This window comes from Cimex lectularius, unplaced genomic scaffold, assembly GCF_000648675.2.
Source record: "Cimex lectularius strain Harlan isolate CLEC.00 unplaced genomic scaffold, Clec_2.1 scaffold28, whole genome shotgun sequence".
NCBI lineage: Eukaryota > Metazoa > Arthropoda > Insecta > Hemiptera > Cimicidae > Cimex > Cimex lectularius.
In genome coordinates, this window is record NW_019392712.1 from 1,169,405 (window position 1) to 1,192,644 (window position 23,240).

The window sequence follows — 23,240 nt, forward strand, 5'->3', positions numbered from 1 at the left end:
TCTTTTGTAATTTTGTAAAACACTATATATTTTATTAGTAAATACTGTAAGAAAATAATTAAAAATTAGTGAATAATTTGTAGACTTTTTATTTATTACTTAATAAAAATAAAAATAAAATGAATACATCAATTGTTTAGGTTGAGTGAAAAAAACCGTTCGTCAATAATATGGTTACAGATCTTTTGTTGTTAATTTTCCCCAAATGGGTAGTTTTAATATACATTCATTTAAACAAATCGAGGAATGGTTTCCAATATTAATGAAGCCATGCACAGTTGTACTGATATTTTATATACGCCTTTTGGAAAATTTTAGTTTTAAATTCAAGAAGAACTTTCACTTCAGTATTCCGGCAGTATTGTTTTTGTATATATACATATAATGAGACACAATAACAGGACTTTATGTGCCTGACTGGAATGTGTGCAAAGATCAACAGATGTCATAAACACCACCTTGCAAGGAGAAAAACCCTCTTTGCGAAATTTACATCACTGTCCGGTGGTTATTCTCGGTTCACAGTTTAACTATGATCAAACGTAAATTGATTTTAATAAATAATAAACAGAATGTGTTAATTAATATAAAGCATTATGAAATAGTTGTGATTTTTGGGATGTCAAGATAGCCGAGGGAAAATAAGATCACAATCGATTGTGATTAGCAATAGATTGTAGAGGGCTACGGTGAGGTCGAGGGTGTTACAGTGCTGGTGTATCTGGTGAAGCGTAGCTTACCCTACTTCCACTCTCCCGCCCTATAAAAATAAACTCTCTCGGCCCAACCCAAACTTCCGAACAACCCCTAATTCCGTCACAAACTGGATACCGCAATAATACATTGTCCGGCTTCGACCCTCTTTTGTTGTGCCAACCGGATATGTACCAGGTGAACGACAATGAGCACCTCGACGTGTATTGTGCTTTAACAGCAGTGGACTTGTTTAAAACTTCCTAGGGTGTCTTCAAATATATTTTAAATCTTTTTACAAGCTAAAAGTGACTTTTAAGCCTTCGTTTTTGGTGGTTGAGTAACATTTTAGTAGTTTTTAATTTCGACTGCGGCTCATTTCAAAAGTCAATTTATTATGTAAAATTTATTTTATTAATTACACATTTATCGGGCGAAGAATGGCCAAACCTGTGGTCAATGGTTATTAAACCCACCATGATTGAAGTTATGAACTAACTTTCTAAATGTATTAATAATTATTTTTGTTGAACCGGCATAGGTTCATTTATTTGGTCCGTCTTCACCCACGAGCAAGAGTTCACCCTCTAGTACACCAACACCCACCATCATCTCTAATCTAATTATCGAACAAATAATATTTTTCCCAATTTTATAATCAATCATGTCAAATGTGCCTACAATTCAGTCACGGACAGAAATCCCTACAATCATGTAACTAAGAAACGCATCGATAACTTTAAGAGTGGTCTACTGAACGTGGAAATTAAAACATGTATTTGGGACCTAAACAAAATCAACGCACAAATTGATCAGGACATACAATGGTTACAACAAAATTTACCGAGTAGTATTGTAAATACCTTTATAGATAATGAAAGGAGATTTTTCAACAAAAACTTTAATAAAGTAAATTGTAAACTCAACAATAAGTTCACAATTCTGTATTTAGACCAAAAAGGTAATATTAATGAAAACTGTGATAACAAGGAAAATTTTCTAGTCAATCTAACTGATATAAAATTACCAAAAGAAATAGAACGAATAAGTGGTTTAAATAGAAATTTTAATTTACCATATAATTTCAAAAACTTTCCCAACTTGGATATGGTTGTGGGGATAGAAACTCTTGTTGAGAATGTCATCAACAAAGAAATAAAACAAAACTCAAAAAAGAAAACACCCCTCCATATGTATACAAACAAAAATTTCTAGAAATCCTAGCGAACGTTCCACAGGCTACCTTAGCATTTACTGATGGGTCGAAAAGCTCAAATGGAGTAGGAGCTGCTTTTACATCCAATGATAGGAAATATCTTTTCTCTCTTTCCCCAATGTGCAGCAATTTTAGTGCTGAGCTAGTGGCAATACATAAATGTATACATATAATCTGCCCAACAAGTAAAATATTATTAATATGTTCTGACTCGCTCTCTGCTTTGTCAGCATTGAATGATCCCTTTACACAAAACCATCTCATCCAGGAAATATTTGTCGCATTGAAACATCTTTCTCAGAGAGGTATTAGGGTTGTTTTTCTGTGGGTTCCTGGTCACGGCGGCATTGCTGGAAATGAGATTGCGGTTAGGGCAGCCAGAGAGGCAGCCACTTCAGGGGAGTTAATAAGAGAAGTTCCAGGCGACGATTATATTTCAAATATAAAATCAGAAATTTGGTATAGATGGGAAAAAGACTGGCACGATATTGGGGAAAATAAGCTTAGGGAAATAAAACTAACAGTTAAACCTTGGCTGAGTTCAATCAGGAATAACCGTAGGGAAGAGGTGATACTCACAAGATTACGAATTGGCCACTGTAGGATCACTAAGAGTCATCTGAAGGCTAGAGAACCACCCCTGTCTGTCCTTGTTGCAATGAAATTATTACAACAAAACACTTTCTTCTGCACTGTCCAATCTACTCAGCCTACAGACACCACATCTCTCATCCGCAAACCCTCTATAACATTCTAAAAGACGATCCAGATACCATAGATCAACTTTTTCAATATCTTAAGACTGCTGAATTAATGAACAGGATATAAATTAGTGTGGCCTTTGCCATTTGTGTGGGCGGGGGGCCTTGTTCCCTGCGGGTGGCTGCCGGGGGTCGGGCGCGGCGGAGGTTCGAGCGCTTTGCGTATGGGTGAAAAAGAATACCCCGGCTCTTGAAGGATGTGGATGTTCACAGCCCATGCACATCCTTCTGGAGGAGCCGAAACAACATTAGTTCAGCTTCAGCGATAACATCACGCTGTTTATATAGTGCTCGTCCATCTGCAATGCGGCTGGCCCTCCGGGCCTCCTCCTTCCTGGGGCCGTGACCAGAGGGGTCTGGTTCGTGCGGTGGGGAGGCTGCATTGGTTGATGCTTTAAGGCAGCTATGACCCTTAGTGGTTTTATGCCTTTAAAATAAAATAAAAAAAAAAAGAAAAAAGAAATAAAATATGCCACCAGAGCGGATGTTGTAAATATTGTTCGAAACTCTTTAGCCCAACTTAAGAACAAAAAACAGACCCAAATAGAAGTAGAACTTCAGAAAAGTAAAAATTTTTTTAGGGAACATCCAGAAATAATCTTAACCAGGGCGGATAAAGTATATGCAAACGTGTTAATGGCAAGGGAACAATATAGACAGAAAATGAGGGAAATAATGGATGATAAAAAACAAATATGAAGTTATAGTGAATGACCCCACTCCCAAACTTCAAACTACCAACAACAAATTGATAGATAAACTAGTAAATGCAGATCTTATGTCAAAGACTAAAGGGTCTAGCCTAAAAACCTACACAGCCATCCCCCCGAAGATATATGGACTTCCCAAGATCCATAAACCTAATGTGCCTCTACGCCCTATAGTCTCGTGTGTGCAATCTACAAACTGTAAACTGTCTAAATGGGTACATGATGTTCTCTCTGTACATACTGTTAACAATAAGTTTAATGTTAAAAACTCGTATCAAGTTAGAGAAAGAATTCACAATCTGGTCATGAATGATGATGAAATTATAGTCTCTTTTGATGTAAAATCATTGTTTACGTCAGTGCCATTGGGATTGGCAAGTTACATGGTTCAAAAGAGATGGATTGAGATCATGGAGCACTATCCGGACCTGTCCATAGAACTATTTATAGAAACTTTGGAATTTACAGCAATGAATGGATACTTTAGATTTGACGATGAGATTTACAAACAAAAGGATGGTGTAGCCATGGGTCGTGTGTTGTCTCCTGTCCTGGCCGACCTGGTTATGACCGACCTTTTAGAGTGGGTTCTGTTACAATTGCCGTTTGAAATTAAATTATTATTAAAATATGTCGATGACCTTTCAGCATTATACCAAGAGTTTATGTTCAAGAAATGCTTAGACTGTTAAACTCCTACCATGGAGCTCTAAAGTTTACAGTGGAGGAGGAGAACAATGGTAAACTTCCATACTTGGATTTGGTCATTGAAAGAAACGATTACAGATTAACGACCAACTGGTACAGAAAGCCCACTAGCAATGATAGGTTCCTGGATTTTAACTCTTCCCATTCTTTCTCTCTAAAGGTGAACTGTGCCAGAAATTTGATAAACCGAGCTTAGGGCTTGAGCGACTCAAAATATCTGGAACAAAATGTAACCAAGGTCCACAAAATGCTGAAAACAAACCACTACCCGGTGGCACTGGCAAATAGGCTCATAAATGAATTTATGAAATGAATGGAGGGTAGTGATACACCAATTTCATTTAGATCAATCACATATGTTCCTAATGTATCCCGAGAATCAAGAAATTGTTTAAAGATAAGATGGGGGAAATTGGTGTCACGTATAAATTTAAAAATAACCTTAGATGTTTGCATTCAAACCTAAAGGCGAAAGAGCCAATAAGCTCACAGTCGAGTGTGATTTACAAGGTGTCATGTGCGGGTTGCCATATCCAATATGTTGGGCAAACAAAACAAAAAGTAGAAATAAGAATGAACCAACATAGACTGGACTGTATAAATAGAAAGAAAACCACAGGATTGGCAACACATGTGACGGAAAGTGGTCATTTCTTCAGGTTGGACTCCCCTGGGATCCTGGGCAGAGAGTAGGACCTGGAGAGACGACTACTTTACGAAAAAGTCTTTGTTCATGTAACGGAAAACACTTGTAATTTACAAATGGATCGACTGGGCTCCATGGCACATTCGGGAATCCTGCGACTATTCATGAATCGAAATAAAGTTCAAAGTGACGTTGGTGTGTCTAATCACACCGGGATTGATAACAGGGATGGGTCCCTTACCGTGTTATAACCGTCCGATGTGTGTCTCAAATTCTTCGAATCCTTGTACATAGTTGTAGCTAGTTAAATTATAATTTTAAGTTAAAATAACAGTTAAAAAGTTGTATATATATTTATATGATAAAAAAATACATGTACCTGAGATTGAGTATTAACTTATGAAAAAAAAATGAAACCAAAGGATGGACGGATGAGTGTCACTAGACTTTAATCAAGACTGTTTTTGTTTTTAGTATATAGATTAATTTTCACCTTCACTTCAAAAAAACAACAAACATGTGCAATAAATTTAATTTTCCTAACAACTGGGTTAAGTACGTAATTGAATTTTGTAATGTATTTATATAAGATGTGTTATGTAACTCTGTTCATGTAAATTTTGTTTTTAATAAATTAGGCCCTGAAGATGGCGGAACATTCGCCGAAAGCTTGGTGAAACCCAATAGTGATGTTCTTTATTCACCTGTAAAATGACCTCAAGTAGATCCAATATAACATCAGTTTCAACTCTAATCTATTTTTGTATTAACTTAAGGGATAGAGCCCGTTTTTCTTATGAACTGATTTTTCTCCCATTATTCCATCTAACTTCACTCCTATACGATAGTTTTTAATTTTGATACGCATACTTTTCAGGAGAGTATGTACTTTCTTTCTAGGCATCAAACCCTAACCTTTTACCGTATGTCTTTACTTTTACATTGTAGAAAACATTACTTCGACCAATTTGGACATATGGAACAGAGCGGTGGAGCCTCATCAAGCCAACGTCCAACAAATCCAAGTATTCTAGTCAAAAGTACTCAAAAGAATTCTCCAACCTCCTTACTATGTATGCAACTTCACTACCCAAAATGACCTTAATATGTCCAAGAATTTTTCCGTTCCCACTTCCTCAGTTTCACTCCAATCTTTCAACTTATCCTAACCCTACTCCTCAAGTCCTCTCTGCTACTTTCCTCAAATTTACTCAATTTACACACGTGTTCTTGTGAGCTTACAAAAGGTTACCAGGAAGGAGTGCCGTAAGTTTTACAGCTGCAGTTCTCAGGGAGACTCCTCCAGTTCGTGGTATACATGGTGATAAAAAATGTAAGAAATAAACAAAATAATTTCCCAAAGTTAGCTCAAGAATTTACAAGAACTTTGTAGGGGTAGCGATATTTAGATCGTGCTTGGACCTTCCCTTCCAATTTACATCTTAAAAAACTTACACAATTATTTATCTTGTAGTAGGTAGTGGATTGAGTATGTTTTACTTAAAAAAGTAGTGAGTACATAAAAGACGAGAGTCTTCAATAATAAAGTAATGGAAGTTGCAAGTTCTTCCAGGAAAAATGCAGCATAACATTTTGTCCTCCCTCTTGGGAGCGTTTCTAGACGTAGAGAAAACCTTCCAGGCGTGGATTTACTATTTTACAAATTGAAATGAGTGAAACGGCACAGGTTTTTTGAAGCGGCAATGGATACGCGCTCGCGGGTTTTGTTATCACTATATGACGTGCATCGGCCTGACCACCACGTTGTACAGCAGAAGTCCATTGCCCTGTGACAGATTGAACTGGCAACATAGCAGAGGGAAAAGTATGGGAATAGCATGTGAGTTTCTCCACTGAGGAAGACTGAGTATAGACGGACCCAGTCAAAGCCGAAGTGACATTATCTACATGCGTTCACCTACTTGCAATCAAACAGTCTAATGGCTTCTAGTGTCATCATTCAAACAGAAGTTTTTCACTCAAGATATAGCAATACCAACCTTGTTTAAAAGAGATCAAAGCGTGTCTGCTAAGCTAGTGGCCCATACAATCTCTTAAATCTAATTTTTGCCGTAAATTGCCCAAAATCACAAATTGTTAACCATTGCGCAATTCGAGGACCCATTTATCTCTAAGAGCACGTGTCAGTCTGCAAAAACTGCACTAACTGCTTAACCAAATTAGTGTAATGACAAGATGTTGAAGATCAACCCATTTATATCAAAAATTCTAATGTTCACCCATAAAAGAAATATGAAGTCCTGGAGCTGCCTTGTTTTGGTAGCTCAGGAATATCTTTCCTTTTAGACAGTAGTTATCCACCGATCCTACCTCAATCGAGCTCAAGCTTCAAAGGACTTCCCATTATTCACATCGCAACCTAGATTCCTAGTCATCTTAATAGTAAGTTGATTTGAAGGGACGAAACCAGTATTAGTCGAAAAACTTTGAGGTTGATTCCAACAAGTCCTCTTCTGAAACAGTCAACACCTTTGAACCTCCTCTACGCCTGTCAGATACAGGGTTGCCTATAGTTCACAAATTAAGGTCTTTCAAAACCAGTATGTAATTGCTTACATGGTTCATGCTTTCAACCCCCCCCCGCAAAATATACTCTCCATTAATTAATATTTATGAAAGGTATTGGTCGGATAAAAAAGTCAGTGCCACGAGCGGGATTCGAACCCACGATCTTCGGCTAAATACGCCCCTGCTCTACCACTTGAGCTATCGTGACTTCAATCCGCTCCGACACTAACTTCCCACCTCAACCACTCCTCTCGAATTTTCCCTCCTTTTTGCCATTTTTCAAACGCCGTGTAATCTATTTGCTTCTCGGCGACAAATGAAATGGCCACTGACTTTTTTTTTATCTCGACCAAGACCTTTCATAAATATTAATTAATTGAAGTTAATTGGTCAATCGGATCACGAACTGTAAATGACTCTCCATTAAGTACAAATATGACTTACCTCTCCTGGAAAAGAGTAGCCGTGAATCTTGTGCTCAGAGCCGTGCTGGTTTACAATTCCGTAGTGGATGTAAAACTCTTCGAATTGGTAGCGATAAGCTAGCGGACCTCCGGTTATGTTTATATGGTGTTTTGTATCTTTGTCCACCCTGAACACTAACGACTGGCCCGTATTTAGTAGTGTCCCACTGACCTAAAGCAAAAGATTGCATATTTGAGTGTTCACAGGGTTAAATATATATGTGTATATACTCACTTTATATTTGTCAACATCTATATGCCTTAAATAGGGATCAAACAGGAGTTTATGCGGTTCCACGTTGATCGGTGATTGCCTCCGGCCCTTGTTGCAGAGACTCCATTCGGGGTTGATCCTCCCCCAATACTCAGGCCCTAAAAAAGTTTATGTCTGTTAAAATATATGAATTTAATGAAATGGGATTTGCTAAGATGGCATATTGTACTGTCATATTAAATAATCCTCGACAGAAGACTTGTCAGCTGCTCGATGCCCTACGCTTTTTACCATCTATCGAAATTCACTTTACGGCACTTTACATAGCCAACCGGGTCTTCTCTGTAGCAGGACTAGGCCAATTTTGGGACGCCTGGTATATTTAGAACGGAGTGGATGATATCAACTATTGTATGATTTAGGATGAAAGAGATTGGATTTTGCTGAGATTGGAACGCTTGGCTGTCCCGTAAAGTTCAGATCAACTAGGTTCAACTTGGGACGCATTATGTAATGTCAGACGTTTTGTCAAGTAGTTTCGTCGCATTTTATATCTGTGGTTTCAATCAGTTCGTTTTAGTCATGTGTGTGTTGATTCCACGATTGTCTTTTGTTTAGAATAGTCTAAGTACTTGTGCACACTATTCTCTATGATGCCGTGTAAATAAACAGGTGGGTAAGTTTTTCTATTAGGAGTGCAAACTGTCAAGTAGGATTTTTTATGGTTTACCTTGTCTCTCCATTGCCGAAGCCAGAGTTCTAGAATATTGATGGGCTTGAAAATCAGATATGTTTGTGGATAAGGTTGCCGTATCATCGGTACATATGAAATTTAAGGTGGGCTACTGTGCAATGGTAGCTGTAGGTGAGGAGTGAAGCAAGGTGACAATCATATTTTCATGGGGGAAGCCAGCTAATTAAGTGCCTTTGATATCTTGGAAGTATCAGTTTCGGTGGGATTTTAGAATAAATAAGCTAGTAGTAAAATGAAGGATATTCCTGAGCTTCCATAACAAGCCGAAAGCCTGAATATACCACGTAAATTGTCCAGGCAGTATTGTTTAAGCTTGAGATTAATATTCTGATGGTTCACTATATTTGGGATTTGTTTGCAGCGCGAGACGCAATTAGTTACATAGGCACCAGGGCGAAACTATCAAGTGATATCATTCCAAAATCATTGATTTATTAATAGTGTGTTGCGATCCGTAATTTGTTATGCAGCTCAAATTTGGGGCTAAAATCGCTATGAGGTCTTGAAAAGGTTTCAAAGGTATTTCATAAAAAATTATTTATTTATAAATCGTGAGATGCGGTCTGATGTGATGTAGGTTTCAGAAAAACATTTTATTTATCATGCCAACGTTTCGATCTTTATTGAGATCATCTTCAGGACCTGGGATTTACAAACATTGTTTACATATTACAATTACATTTTGGATGTGGAAAAGTGAATTTATACAATGCAAAATATATTTTATATATTCAATCAAAGTATTTCTACTCACTCAAAGTGTTTGTCTTATGTGTAATTAATTGTGTGTGCACATTAATCACAGATTGGTATCAAAAACTAAGAAATACAGATCGCTACCTCAGCTTTACGTCCAAAGGGTTACTTCACAGAATGATTACCTTAAGCCATGAATCCTTCCACCACAAAAACATAAAGATATACAAACAAATACTCCATAACAATCTCTACCCTAAACACATAATCAACAGAATAATCAACAATTACATCTCAACACTAACACCATCCACTATTATTAATAATACTACATTAAATCTATCGAATACAAACAAACCAGCATACATTTCCATACCATTTATCCAAGGCCTATCACACAAATTAAACACATTTCTCTTGTCCGATAACTTCATAATAGCTTTCAAAAATTATAAAACAATTCAAACACTTTTTTCCAAAATTAATGATCCCACACCAATAACAAATAAATCTGACGTAATCTACAAGATCAACTGTTTAAACTGTCCGGCAACTTACATCGGTCTTACATCCCAATATCTGGACAAGAGAGTAAAGCAACATATCTATGATTGCCAAAAACCCAAGCAAAATCCTACAGCACTCGCTACTCACCATTTTGAACACCAACACAAATTGGACTTCAAAAATCCAAAAATATTACATACAGAATAAAACAAATATAAACGTAATTTCTTAGAAATGGTTTATAGCAACCGAGATAAACACAGCATCAATTACAGAACAGATACATGTAAACTCAGTCGCAGCTACGCCAATATCATTAATCAAATTCAATACAGATAACATACCTATATCATCATATTACATTCCACACATCAAATATTTGTCACTAGTCTAATTTCCCAACAATTCAGCTTTCCTTATCCTATTTATCCCATTCTATTAATCCTGAAAGGATAATCTGGCCGAACCATTACCAACACATTTTTTCCCTTCGTCGGCTCCTTTCACCTCAAAGAAGCCGACGCCTTATACAAAATGTCCTTTCTATACCGACATCTTTCCCCACCCCTTCAAAATCCAACGTATATAAACACAAAATAGCAAAATCTCACTGGCACTCTCGACACGACACACAAGAATGACACAATTACACAGAAGGCAGACACTTTGAGTGAGTAGAAATACATTGATTGAATATATAAAAATGTATTTTGCATCGTATAAATTCACTTTTCCACATCCAAAATGTAATTGTTATATGAAACAAATAATTAAGGATTTAGTTGAGATGAAAAAAAGTTAATGGCACGAGAGGGATTCGAACCCAAGACCTTCGGCTAGATACGCTTCTGCTCTACCACCTGAGCTATCGTGACCTCGATCTACTCGGACATCAACTCCCCATCTCAACCCCACCTTATGAGTTTTCCCTCCTTTTGCCATTTTTCAAATGTCGTGTAATCGGTTTGGATTCTCGACGACAATTGAAATGGCGACGGAGAGCTTTAGTGATTATATGAATTAGGAATTATATGAAACAATGTTTGTAAATCCCAGGCCCTGAAGATGATCTCAATAAAGATCGAAATGTTGGCATGATAAAGAAAATGTTTTTCTGAAACCTACATCACACCAGACCGCATCTCATGATTTATAAATAAATATCGATTAACGGTCACTAAGCACCACACATAAAAAAATATTTTCTGTACCTAAAAACACTCCTATTATATTGTTAATATTGAATCCTCTGTTAAACCAATTTTCGTATATACATTACACCTGCATTTTTAATTTTCTTTGTAGGTGTTGTCACTTCTAGGTCTGCTGTAGCCAAGGAGGTGTTAAGGCGTAGGGCTCTCTAGTTTGATTCCTACGGTATCTTGGCTCGCAATTACTCTTGTGAGCTGATTCTTTCCATAGACAATATGCCTCAGTAGAAGACTCAGCTTTCATCGCTATGCAGTCTGAGCATTTTCTTCTGTACAGAACCCAGTTGTAGACAGGCATGGAGTTCAGTGTTGTTGGCTGCAATGTTTCTGGATAATCATTGTCAATTGATTTGTCAGTTGGTTGTTCAGCTGAGAGGGGAATTACTATTTCGCAATTATTTGCCCCAGTCGAGGAAGGATCCTCTCAGGGAAAGACGTGCTATGTGCAATTTGAAGGGACGATCGTCATCATTTCCTTTGAGAATGCCCTGTGCTAGGCGAATTTAGACAGCTCTACATGGGAAATAGCTCGCCGGTCCAGCAGGCGTTAGAGATTCAACAAGCCCTCGGCTCTGTAAACATTTAATTGCTTTTGCGAGAAAGGCCTGGGAATACAGACACTACTTAATAAGGGAGGTTAATTACTGATCATATGAGTTTTTGTTTTGAATATTATTTCCTATTCTAAGATTAACTTTATATTTCTGGGTGGGAAAAATAAGATTTTTATTTTAGGTTATTATTGTGACTTACGCATTTTTTATGTTAATTAAAATCATTTTTAATACTACCGCTGTAAAATAAATTAAATTCTGATATAATAAAAATAATTCCAAACTCCGGCAGACCGCTTTTTGCCATGCTTAAAATTTATGGTAAATAGATGGTAAACAGTTACTTACGTTTAATAATAAATGTCATTTCACACAATACAAAAAATTAAAAAGGCTTATGTCATAGTCAAATAAATATATAAAAAATAAATGTATTCTACTTTTTCATTGATTAATTATCACACTCTAGTAACAATTCTCAAGAATGCATACATTTTGAACCGTCATGTTTTCGAAAATTTTACGCTCTACAACAAAGATTTTTTCAAAAAAGTGAACAGGGAATTCTTACGTTTCTTACTTTGACCTTCTGGGATGCGGAATGCTTTTGCAGTCGATAACCACTTCTTTACCTCATCGCGGAAATTCAACTTTTCCATCCCATTTCACAGGTGTTGTGACAGTTTGACTTCAAATAATGTATTGAAACAATAGATTTTATGTATGGTAAAATCGGGAGAGAGAGAGAGAGAGCGATCGGTTTTTTACACGTGCACGTACGAAACCACGTTTTGCCCAAAAATCGCGAATAACTCGAAAACGGCTGAGAAATCGGGCAAAGTGGAAGGTGACCAATTGAAAGCTTATTGAAATTTCCTATCGATTGCTACAGGACGATTTCCTGGCTCAACAGCTCACTCTGAAAAAGTGCAAAAATTAACGTTCCCGAATTATTGAGTTTACTGATAAGGGACTGAAGCTAGAAAAACATTTAACCAAGCCATCTAGTGCTGCATAAAAGTTTTTAAAAAATGACACCTAGCGCAGGTCTGTGATTTAAAAGGCTGAGAAAATATGCATTTCCAAAATTGGCCATTTTTTTTTTTTTGTGTTTGTGCAAAAACCAGATGTTCGGTTTTTTTGATGTGTAGTTTATCAGCCAAACATAAAATTTTTAATACCCAGTTTAGAGTAATGCCAGAGCAATGCCAACTTTAGCAAATTTTGTAAAATGGATAGCTGGAAATCCCGTGAGTTTAGGACGGGCCCAGTGTTGATCCTGCTTTTTCTACCCGTGTATTGGCAACACTGATTTAGTTGGCGCCAATCTGAACACAAGGGATTTCCCGTTAACCATTTATCAAAATTGCTAAATTTCGTTTTGATCTAAGCCAATATTAGATCATAAAGGGTTAAATAAAAAAAGATAAATGTTCCACATCATCTCTCTCACGTTTTTCTCTCTCTCACGATTTGCTCCATTATCCAATTTCCTATCCTTGGCACTTCGACGCCAGCAGGTTTTGGAATCGGGTCCGAATTCCTTTATCCAGCCCCCGAGTTGAACGATCTGGAGCCAGAAGGGTAATTCCTCTCACAGTCTTTCTTCCTCTCCGGTTGTTTTTCCGCATTTAATTGCATTCATTCATTTTTTTCTTATCATTTTAATTTCAATCTTTCCTTTTTTCTTTAAATATTTTTTGTTATTTAGGGTCATATATTTTATTTTATTTTTATTATTATTTTTATTTTTATCACAATTATTCGGCACCTCACCGAAACATAAATGTAAAAAAATACTTTCAGCAATTAATTAAGCAATTTTCAATATTTATAAATGCATTTGATTACAGATCAATGTGTAATATTATCCACGGATTATCAAGATTCTGCCCGAGTAGTAAGTCAGTAAAATATAGAATTATAAACGCGTTTTCATCCGGCAGGTCTTTGCAGTTTGCTTTAGGATAAAACGGGCCCATTGGATGAAAGAAATGAAACACTCCACGTATACAGGGTGGGCCCAAACGAAACAAAGATACTTTGAGGATTTGTAGGAAATTTCATACTAACAAAAATGTTCCTATAAAACATAGGTCCTCAAATGAGCTCCACGTCTCAAAATATGTATCGAAGAAACGTATTCGAGCATTAAATTTTGAATATTGGGTTGTCCGGAAAATAATGCAGGATTTTAAGTTTTCATTAAAAAAAATCTATATAAAATATTCTGTTTACGTTTACAGGATTACTCATTTGTATGAATGTCAACACTTATTAATCCTCTTCCAAATGATATTGTTTGTTTACCTCTGTAGCATTCCGCTACTTGGAAATAATTCAGTCATCCTTATAATGTCAAAGCGAGAATTTCGTACGATTTTCTTTTACGAGTTTAAACTCGGCCGAAGCGGAGCCCAAACGGCTAGAAACATTAACCAAGTCTGGGGCGAGGGTTGTGTTAATGAGTGCACTGTGCAAAGGTGGTTTAAAAAATTTCGGGAGGGAGATTTCAGCCTTGAAGATGAAGAAGGTCGTGGAAGGCCTTCCTCTCTTAATGATGATGTTCTGCGATCAGTGGTGGAAGAAAACCCCAAAACAACTGTTCGAGAACTTGCAGAGCAACTCAAAGTCAGTAAAACGACCGTCGCTGACCACCTCAAGGCGATTGGAAAAGTGAAAAAACTCGAAAATTGGGTTCCACACTCATTAAACGATCGCCAAAAAATCAGCGCTTTGATGTTTGTGCATCACTTCTTTGTCGAAACAAAAATGACCCATTTCTGGCCAGAATTGTTACATGTGACGAAAAGTGGATTCTCTACGATAACACTAGACGTTCTGGACAGTGGCTCGACAAAGGAGAAGCTCCAAAGCCCCCAACTCATCAAAAAAAGGTAATGGTTACGGTATGGTGGGCTTCATTTGGTTTAATACACTACAGCTTCTTAAATCCTGGCGAAACCATCAATGCTGAATCATACTGTAACCAAATTAATACCATGCATCAGAAATTGGCAGTAATGAAGCCCTCTTTGGTCAATCGGAAAGGGCCCATTTTGTTGCATGACAACGCTCGACCACATGTGTCACGTGTAACGTCACAAAAATTATTGGAGCTTGGCTATGAAACTTTGCCTCACCCACCCTACTCTCCGGACCTCTCGCCTACTGACTACCATTTTTTTAGACACCTGGACCACTACTTACAACACATAATATTCAAAAATCAAACGGAACTGGAAAATGCATTTATTGACTTTATCAATTCTAAAAATTCTGAATTCTACTCAGACGGAATTAATAAGTTACCAACACGTTGGGAGAAATGTATTGAGAGTATGGGAAATTATTTTGATTAAAGAACATTGCTTTAAAGTAACTAGTTTCTTTTTTTTTGTTTAATACCAAAATCCTGCATTATTTTCCGGACAACCCAATAGAATGAGACCATCCGCACAGATTTTTATCTTAATCCGTTGCCGAAATGTTATTGTTTTGATGTAATAGCCACTTTTTTCGAGAACAAAAACAACACTTTATTAAAGGTTTTTAAAAGAAAAAATTTATAACATAAAAAGGAGCATTTATAATTTGACGGATAATTTTATACAGAATAGATTGGAGACGTTGAGAATTGAGCCCCACACTTCACAATACGCCCAGCGAAGTCTTATTGTCTTGCAAATGAAAACTTTTGTTTTTAATGTCTAATTTTGATAGTGACATTTTATTTGACCATAATTTACATGAAAATTATAAATCAATTTAAGTCTTACTTTGGCCGAATAGGACCAACTAAAAACATATGTAATAATTAATTGAAACGTCAGTTGTTCGTGAAGTGCAGGTGCAGGAAGGGTTGATGTATGTGGTGGTAAATGAAAGGATCGGAAAACGGAAGGAAGCCGAGTTGGAATATCGCTTAATAAATGTTTGACGGGAGAACGCTAAGACCCTGCTTTTTATATTAAGGGAGGGCGGCATGTGTAGGGAATAGTGTAATTATACCAAGGTGTATCCGAGAAAGGGGGGGGTTGCAATCTAATAAACTTTTCCTTTTTTTCTGCCCCTTCCACCAACTCTTACTCACACCCCAACCCTTGTTGTCGCATTGCAAGATGAAACTTGGATAATGGACTTTCTAAAAACTCTAATAATCTACAAGGCTGATAGAATCTCAAGTTAAATAATATTAACCTTTAGGAAAATGGTTGTGTTTTTTTATTTATTTTAATCTTCCCTCTAATAAAATTGCAGTACTCTCTCTCTCGGGGCATTTATGGAAAATCCAATTTCAAACACAATTTTTTTTCTATAATGTACCGTCTGGACAGATCCAGTAGTAAAATTAGTTTCCGATCAACCGCGCTAAAACTTATGAGATCTGTAGTCGGTATCACATTAATAACTAAAATTTATCTACCATGAAGTGTTCGACACTGGATTGGCTCTGTCGATCCTCGCTGGTTTACTTTTTACCGGAACTGTCAGTACCTCACTGTCGATTTGCAGCCGTAAGGCGGATGACTCGGTTATGTGATCAGTGTCAACATCTCTTCATCCACTTGCAAGCCAAAAGACACCACCAATTTTACTCCTTTTTTATGCTTTCCCATATCGTATGCCATTCCCAATGACGTTTCTCTCTCTCTCTCTCTCTCTCTCTCTCTCTCTCTCTCTCTCTCTCTCTNTTCCTCTCTTCCTCTCTCTTTTTTTCTTCCTATCTCTCTCTCTCTCTCACTCTCATTCTCACTCTCTCTTTCTCTCCCACACACAGATTTATCCAATCTATCTATTATTAATCTTCTATGCACTCATCTGGCAAACCATCAATCCATCTAACCATCCAGCTGTCTATCCATCTAAAAACGTTTTACAAACATTATTTCTGAAGAAAACATGCATGTTTAGGGTACACTGATATGTCAATGATGGCATGGTCAGAAATAAATCTTAAATTAAAAATATAAATAATTAGGTCTCCCAGGAGGGGGACTGCTGGCAAAAATACTAGGAAGGACACTGCATCTACCAATGCAATCAGGTGATTTCATATAACTTCCATCTATGTATACAACTGTTGTACACATTGGATATAAACAAACAGTATCCTTTCTAGTCCAATATATTTCTTAATATTATTTATGGTGATGGCATAGCCGAATGGCCGAGTGTTAAGGAAGGCTGCTTCTTTGGTCCCATTAATTTATTCATTAATGCAGACGGGAAAACCCTGACCGTAACACATAATTATTTCTGAGGTTTCTTCTTATTCTTGGAAAAATCATATCATACCTTACTATCCACACATACCTTCAGATCCTATTTGTCCTAGAAATCGAAAGAAATACAGATGCCTCCTTAAAATATCCTCATCTCAACCCCGAGATCGACCCTTGGTCCCGAACCTTTCTCGCCAATCCTCTATGAGTGTACGTATTAAATTGTTTCTACATTCTTAGCATCAAATAATATGTAAATTCACAAAGACAACGATGTCTAATTTCAATCAGTTTTCCTCTTAGTAATGTAATACTATCTAAATAGCAAATAAGAAGTTCGTAAATGCTAACAGTGGAAAGGTAGTCATTTGTCTTCTCCCGGAAATACTTTAAAACCAAAAAATATTTGAAAAGCGTAACTCGCACACTTGCAGTTTTTAACAATGTCTAAATATAGGATCTGAATGAAAATAAAGTTCGGTGCACCATATGTTTGGTCCTGCTGAAGGCCGATGTATACTGCATCTTCGCCATGTATCATTGCTCAAATATTGTTTCCTTGTGGTTCGTACGTTTAATTATGTTAATTTCGTTTATTAAATTTTTACCAGAATAGTTTGAGGGTCTAGTTGTGAGCAAGAAATCACACGACGGGTTATTCAGTTCCCATGAGTGTCAAATTTTCATAACTTTTATTTTTTTAATTACCCCCTTCCCCCCCAAAAAATTATGTATTATGTATCCTAGTTTGTAGAAACATAAATGCTCAGTTCAGATTAAGTATTTTAACTTTATTTATAAAAACCCAAATCATCGACATCATTACTATTATTTCATAGATTATCAATGACAAAGAGCGTTAGGTTTTGAAATTTTAAATTTATAATTTATAAGGAAATTATTTTGTTTTACAGGATCGACAGGGAAGTCTGACTCATTGAACCGGATTCAGCCAATTTCCCCCTGGAAGAGGTGGGGTTTTTTACAACCACTGTCAGAACTTCATCCCCCTTTTCTACGGTGACTATTGAACCGTGGAACGTCTCGTTTCTTCATAACACGTCTTAAAAATTTCACAATAAAACCGGTGAGGTGTTAACGTCAGGCTTTTTCGGTGTAGGAAGGGCTGCAAATGGAACAACGTTTATTTACGTTTAATTTCATCTTCTCTTATGGTAGGTGTTAAAAACATCTCTTTTTGGCATTGCTTAAACATCAGAGTCATATCATTAAATAACTAGATTTAATGTCGACCTTTCAACGTCATTATTTGGCACGTTAAACATTCTGCTTATCATATGAAAGAGAAAAAGTTCATTTTTAATGCACAATAGCATTTTTATTCTGGCCTGACATCATCAACCTCCTAAACAGAGCATTAAAGCTGATAGAGATGTAAATATTGTAATACTTAAAAAAGGCTAACTACTCATATATGACAAAAATTATCGGTAGTTTTCAATTTTAAGACTTTTGGATACGTGGAGATAGTAGTTGACAAGCTCCATACTTTATAAGGAATTTTTTTATATTGTTAATGCAGTGGACGTACAAAAAATTTAAATATTCAAAATGGAATTTAAGGGCCCAAAATAAATGAAAGAAAAATAAATCAAAGTAAAATGTTGGGTGACTCGCCTCGGCCTCCTAGTCAACACCCCGTGGACATCAGGCAATGTTACAGGTGGTCATTAGGAAGGATTCAATAGTTGGGCGGCAGTCCAGGATAGATACCCTCACCTTCTGCCCTTACCACACGCGTCGTTGCCCCTCCTTGAGGGAGTCCCTGAACGCTCGAGCGGTAACCACACACGGATTAAATAGTTAAACAGATAGCAAATTGGCATTGGCTAAACATCAGAGCCATATCATTGAATAACTACATTTAATTTCGACCTTTCAGGAGGACAGTAGGAAGGATTCAAAAGTTAGACGGGAGTTCAAAGATAGATACCCTTTACCTTCTATCCTTAGCCCACGTGTCTTTGCCTCTTCTTGAGGTAGTCCACTTAATGGATCCTTTGCTCGAGCGATAACCACACACGTATTAAATAGTTCAATAGATAGCAAATTTAATAGGAACGACGATTGAAATACGATAGACAATGTGTACATTACCAATTACAAATGACGGTTAAATACGAAAAAAGGCGAACGCTGGACAAAGCGGAGGTTCCGCGGTATACCTAATCATTTCAGCGTAAACATTTTACTTTTATATTCATACATTTTTATGATATCGATCATTTGAATTATACAGGTTTAACAGCCCATATGAATAAATTAATTTCATTAGTGATTTATTTGATATTATATTTAGACTAAAGGCACCTATTATTGACATATCACCAATTATTGATACTTATAACTTAAATTTGATAGAATGAACGTTTGGGATCAGGCAGATTTCAAAATTGGGGCCATTTTGAAGCTCTTCTAATCAACACTGATTCCCGCCAAAATCACTTCTCCGTTGATGGCTAACAGGGGGGTGGCGCATATTTCTCATCGCTTTATTTCAGTTGGTGGTTCCTTAAGGATTGCGCTAAGGAGGAGATTCAAAATTTTACCTATTTTATCTTACCCTGTTATGTTTATGATATTCAATGTTTTTTCACACATTTGATACCAATTCCTGATGATGTGAATATCATTTTTAAATGATTTTTTTCGATTAAAACAACAGCTGTTTTGGGTGCCAATAAGTGGATCTTCAAAATTATCAGTTACCCTAATTATTGATAATTCTTGTATTTTATAGTACCAGTGTTGGGCAAAAATTAGTCATGTCTAATGATTAATAAATCACTCAGACCGTTAGTCATGATTGGTAGTAAGTGACTAATTTAGGCATTAGTCACCATATGTGATTGATGGCTAAATTAGTCATGATTAGTAATTAAATACGAGGGATGACTAATTTAGTCACAATATAGTTAGTCATGACTAAATTTCGATAAATCATGTTCAAATGGGTGCTCAAGAAATGAAAAATATACAACTTCATCACTTTTAAAAAATTTTCTAACAGAAATTTATTTCATCAAAACGAAAATCCTTCAACACCTTATTTAACAAAATCAATCTTCCAATTATAAGTAAAACTACGTTGTTATGAAAATCCGAAAAATAATGATAATAATAAAATAAAATAAAATCTTGAACAAGCTACGCTTTGAAAAGTAAATGTTTACATAACCGATTAATGGAAAAAATATTTCTTTAAATTAAAATTTATTCCACTTGAAAGGAGAGATTTCTACATTATTTGGAAAATACACCATCTAGGTGTCTTGACTGTAATAAAATAGACGTGTAGAATAATTATGTAACTTTGGTTTTTGTTTATGATAACACTTTTTGAATGTTGGCCTTGAGCACGACTCTCATCTCAAAATTTTTATCCGGAGTCTATTGGATTTTGGGAAGTTGGTCATTCAAGCCAGAGTTGGGCAAAATCTAACTACTTCAATCATGATTAAGAATTTTGATTGAAGTTTAATCATGATTGAATTAGTCATGAGTAAATTAATCATCGTATGATTTAGTCATACCTCATGATTGAATTAATCATGACTAAATCACATAATGATTAATTTACTCATGACTAATTCAATCATGATTAAACTTCAATCAAAATTCTTAATCATGATTGAATTAGTTAGATTTTGCCCAACTCTGTATAGGACTGATCAGCACTGATTCCCGCCAATATCACGTATCCGTTGATAGTTTACGGGGGGGGGGTAACCAATGTTTATGTGCTTACTACAGATATTTTTTCATTTGTAACAGATTTTCCAAATTGATGGGGATGTGATGCTAGTGAAACAATAGAACATATTTATCCAATTGCCAAAGCCTCTAGTGTTTGGGAATAAAAAACCAAAGGGTTTTCTTTCCTAATTCATTAAATATCGATTAAATGTACCAAAGTGTGGCTACTAATTTAAAAATCGCTTCGGAAATTTTCCTCCTCGGACTATCTTGTGATATTTAGCAACGAGTTATAACTGTAATACATTTAAAAATGTTCAGAAGCTATTGCTTGATAATTTTGAACCATTAAATAAAGATATAAATAAATGTATTTTGCTCAAAATAAACTTGTTTGACGGTTGAGTATTGTTTCAGACTGGTTCTTTCCCTGTCGCAAAATGGTTCAAACATGTCAATAATATGTTAGTTTCCCAATCGGTGATTAGTTTTTGTATGTCAACAATTGGTAACGGAACTTTCATCGATATTCGGCTCAAAAAATCGAAAGTGTTTTTGTATTGTCGCAAAAATTATAAGCGAAATCTGTTAAATACACCTGGACAAGTATGAAAATCTTTGAAAGATAGGGATAGGTAAATTAATAAAACAGTTATTGGGAAAATAATTAAAACATTAGTATCAATAATTGGTGATTTTACCATATATTTATTACTCTTCATATTTCTCAGTGTGTAGTATTCGCGGGTCACTAGTGTTGTACCTTCTATAATTTTTACGTTATATTGAAAAGTTTTATACATTGTTATGACATCAAAATTTTATATTAGACATGTAAAGCGTTAACTATCCAATAATGAATAAACTAACGGTTGTTCCCAACTTGATAACTGGGATTCGTGGGTGTACTAGTAAGTTGATACCCTCTATAATTTTCGTACAATTTTCTAAAATTATGTGTTTTATATTGTTAGGATATCAATATCTGTACTATACATATATAGAGTTAACTGTCCATATATGAATAAACGAATGATTGTTCTCAACTTGATGGCTGGGATTCGCGGGTATACTTGTAAGTTGATACTCTCTATAATTTTTGAATAATTTTTCTATATTGATATTTTTATATTGTTCGGACATCATTATTTTTTACTATACATCTTAAGGGGTCCTTATATGAATAAATTAACGGTAGTTCTCCACTTCATGACTGTGGGTCCAATAATGAATCAAATTACAATTAATTAAGGTTTTTAGTTGAGATAAAAAAGTCAATGGCACGAGCGGTGAATCCTTTTTGCCATTTTTCAATTTGAAAATTCAAAAGGTGGGGTTGAGATGGGAAGTTAGTGTCCGAGTGGATCGAGGTCACGATAGCTCAAGTGGTAGAGCAGCGGCGTATCTAGCCGAAGATCGTGGGTTCGAATCCCGCTCGTGCCATTGACTTTTTTATTTCAACTAAAAACCTTAATTAATTGTAATATATTAATTGGTCAAGCGGACCACGAAATTAGTGAATTAAATGAATCCAATAATGAATAAACTAACGGTTGTTCCCAACTTGATAACTGGGATTCGTGGGTGTACTAGTAAGTTGATACTCTTTATAATTTTCGTATAATTTTCTAAAATTATATTTTTCACCCTCTCTAATTTCACTGCCTATATATCAATAAATTAGTTTAATTCGTAATTTGATGACTTTGGGATTAGCTATCTTTTATTTACTGGTTTTATTGGTAACAGGTGCTTTAACGTGATTGTTTGTAAAGAGGATTTAATTCAACTTAATAAGGAACCATTTGAATTGACTCAGGCTTTTCATCATTAAATGACTGTCGAATACATGTTATTTTTCGGAGAGGTTCTCGCGGCCGGTTGCTAAAAATGAATGAATCTCAGCATTCCGACGTGATGTGTGCGATTAAAATTATCTTTTGTCCTGTTAGATGGAAACGAGTGGCGAGGGGTGGCTCCCTTCTCCACAGATAAACCCTTGATGTCCTAACGCATTAGCGGCTATCACATCCATTGTCTCAAACTTATATTTACTTTTATCTCGCCACACTCTGGGAGAGAGGCCGTCACCGCGACCGGTTTTTTTCTTTATCATTAAAAACAAAATCCTCGGTTTTGTCGTAACAGATCGAATCAAAAGAGTTGTTTTTTATACCTTCACTAAATTACCTTGCGAAGTTTACGGCGTCGAACCGCTCCTTCTGAAGGTAAGTGCCTCATTGCAACCTACTTATTTTACGCGATTTACTAAAACAAGGATCTCTTTACAAATGGAAGTACTTAAACCGTTCAAAACGATGAGTAGCTCATTAAATATGTTAACAATTAGTACGCAGAAAACCGGGTTTTCATGAGATCCTTGATAAACAGAACGACCGTATAGCAATAGCTTAATTTTCCACTCATTGGAACTTTTATCATTTGCCTTAAAGAAAATAAAGTTTTACGCACGAGATCAGTGACATGCCAAACCATCCATGAAACGCACCTACCGTATTGAATACTGTTCTATTCCTTAACATATGAGTCTTAACTTTAGCCACTAGGTTTAGGTTAATAGTTGTTGATCTATTTTAACCTTTCGCACTTTGACAAATATTGGTTTATTGTACAT

The 23,240-nt window shown here is 36.0% G+C and overlaps 1 protein-coding gene across 1 annotated transcript in view; it reads right to left on the minus strand.

The window, feature by feature from the left end:
* LOC106669211 (carbonic anhydrase-related protein 10) overlaps positions 1-23,240 on the minus strand; it is a 494,173-nt gene that overhangs the window by 157,963 nt on the left and 312,970 nt on the right. The window contains exons 3-4 of the mRNA XM_014398528.2: positions 7,963-8,099; positions 7,708-7,899 (exon numbers count right to left, since the gene is read on the minus strand). Of these exons, the coding sequence (XP_014254014.1) occupies positions 7,708-7,899; positions 7,963-8,099 (329 nt within the window). The remainder of the gene's footprint in view (positions 1-7,707; positions 7,900-7,962; positions 8,100-23,240) is intronic.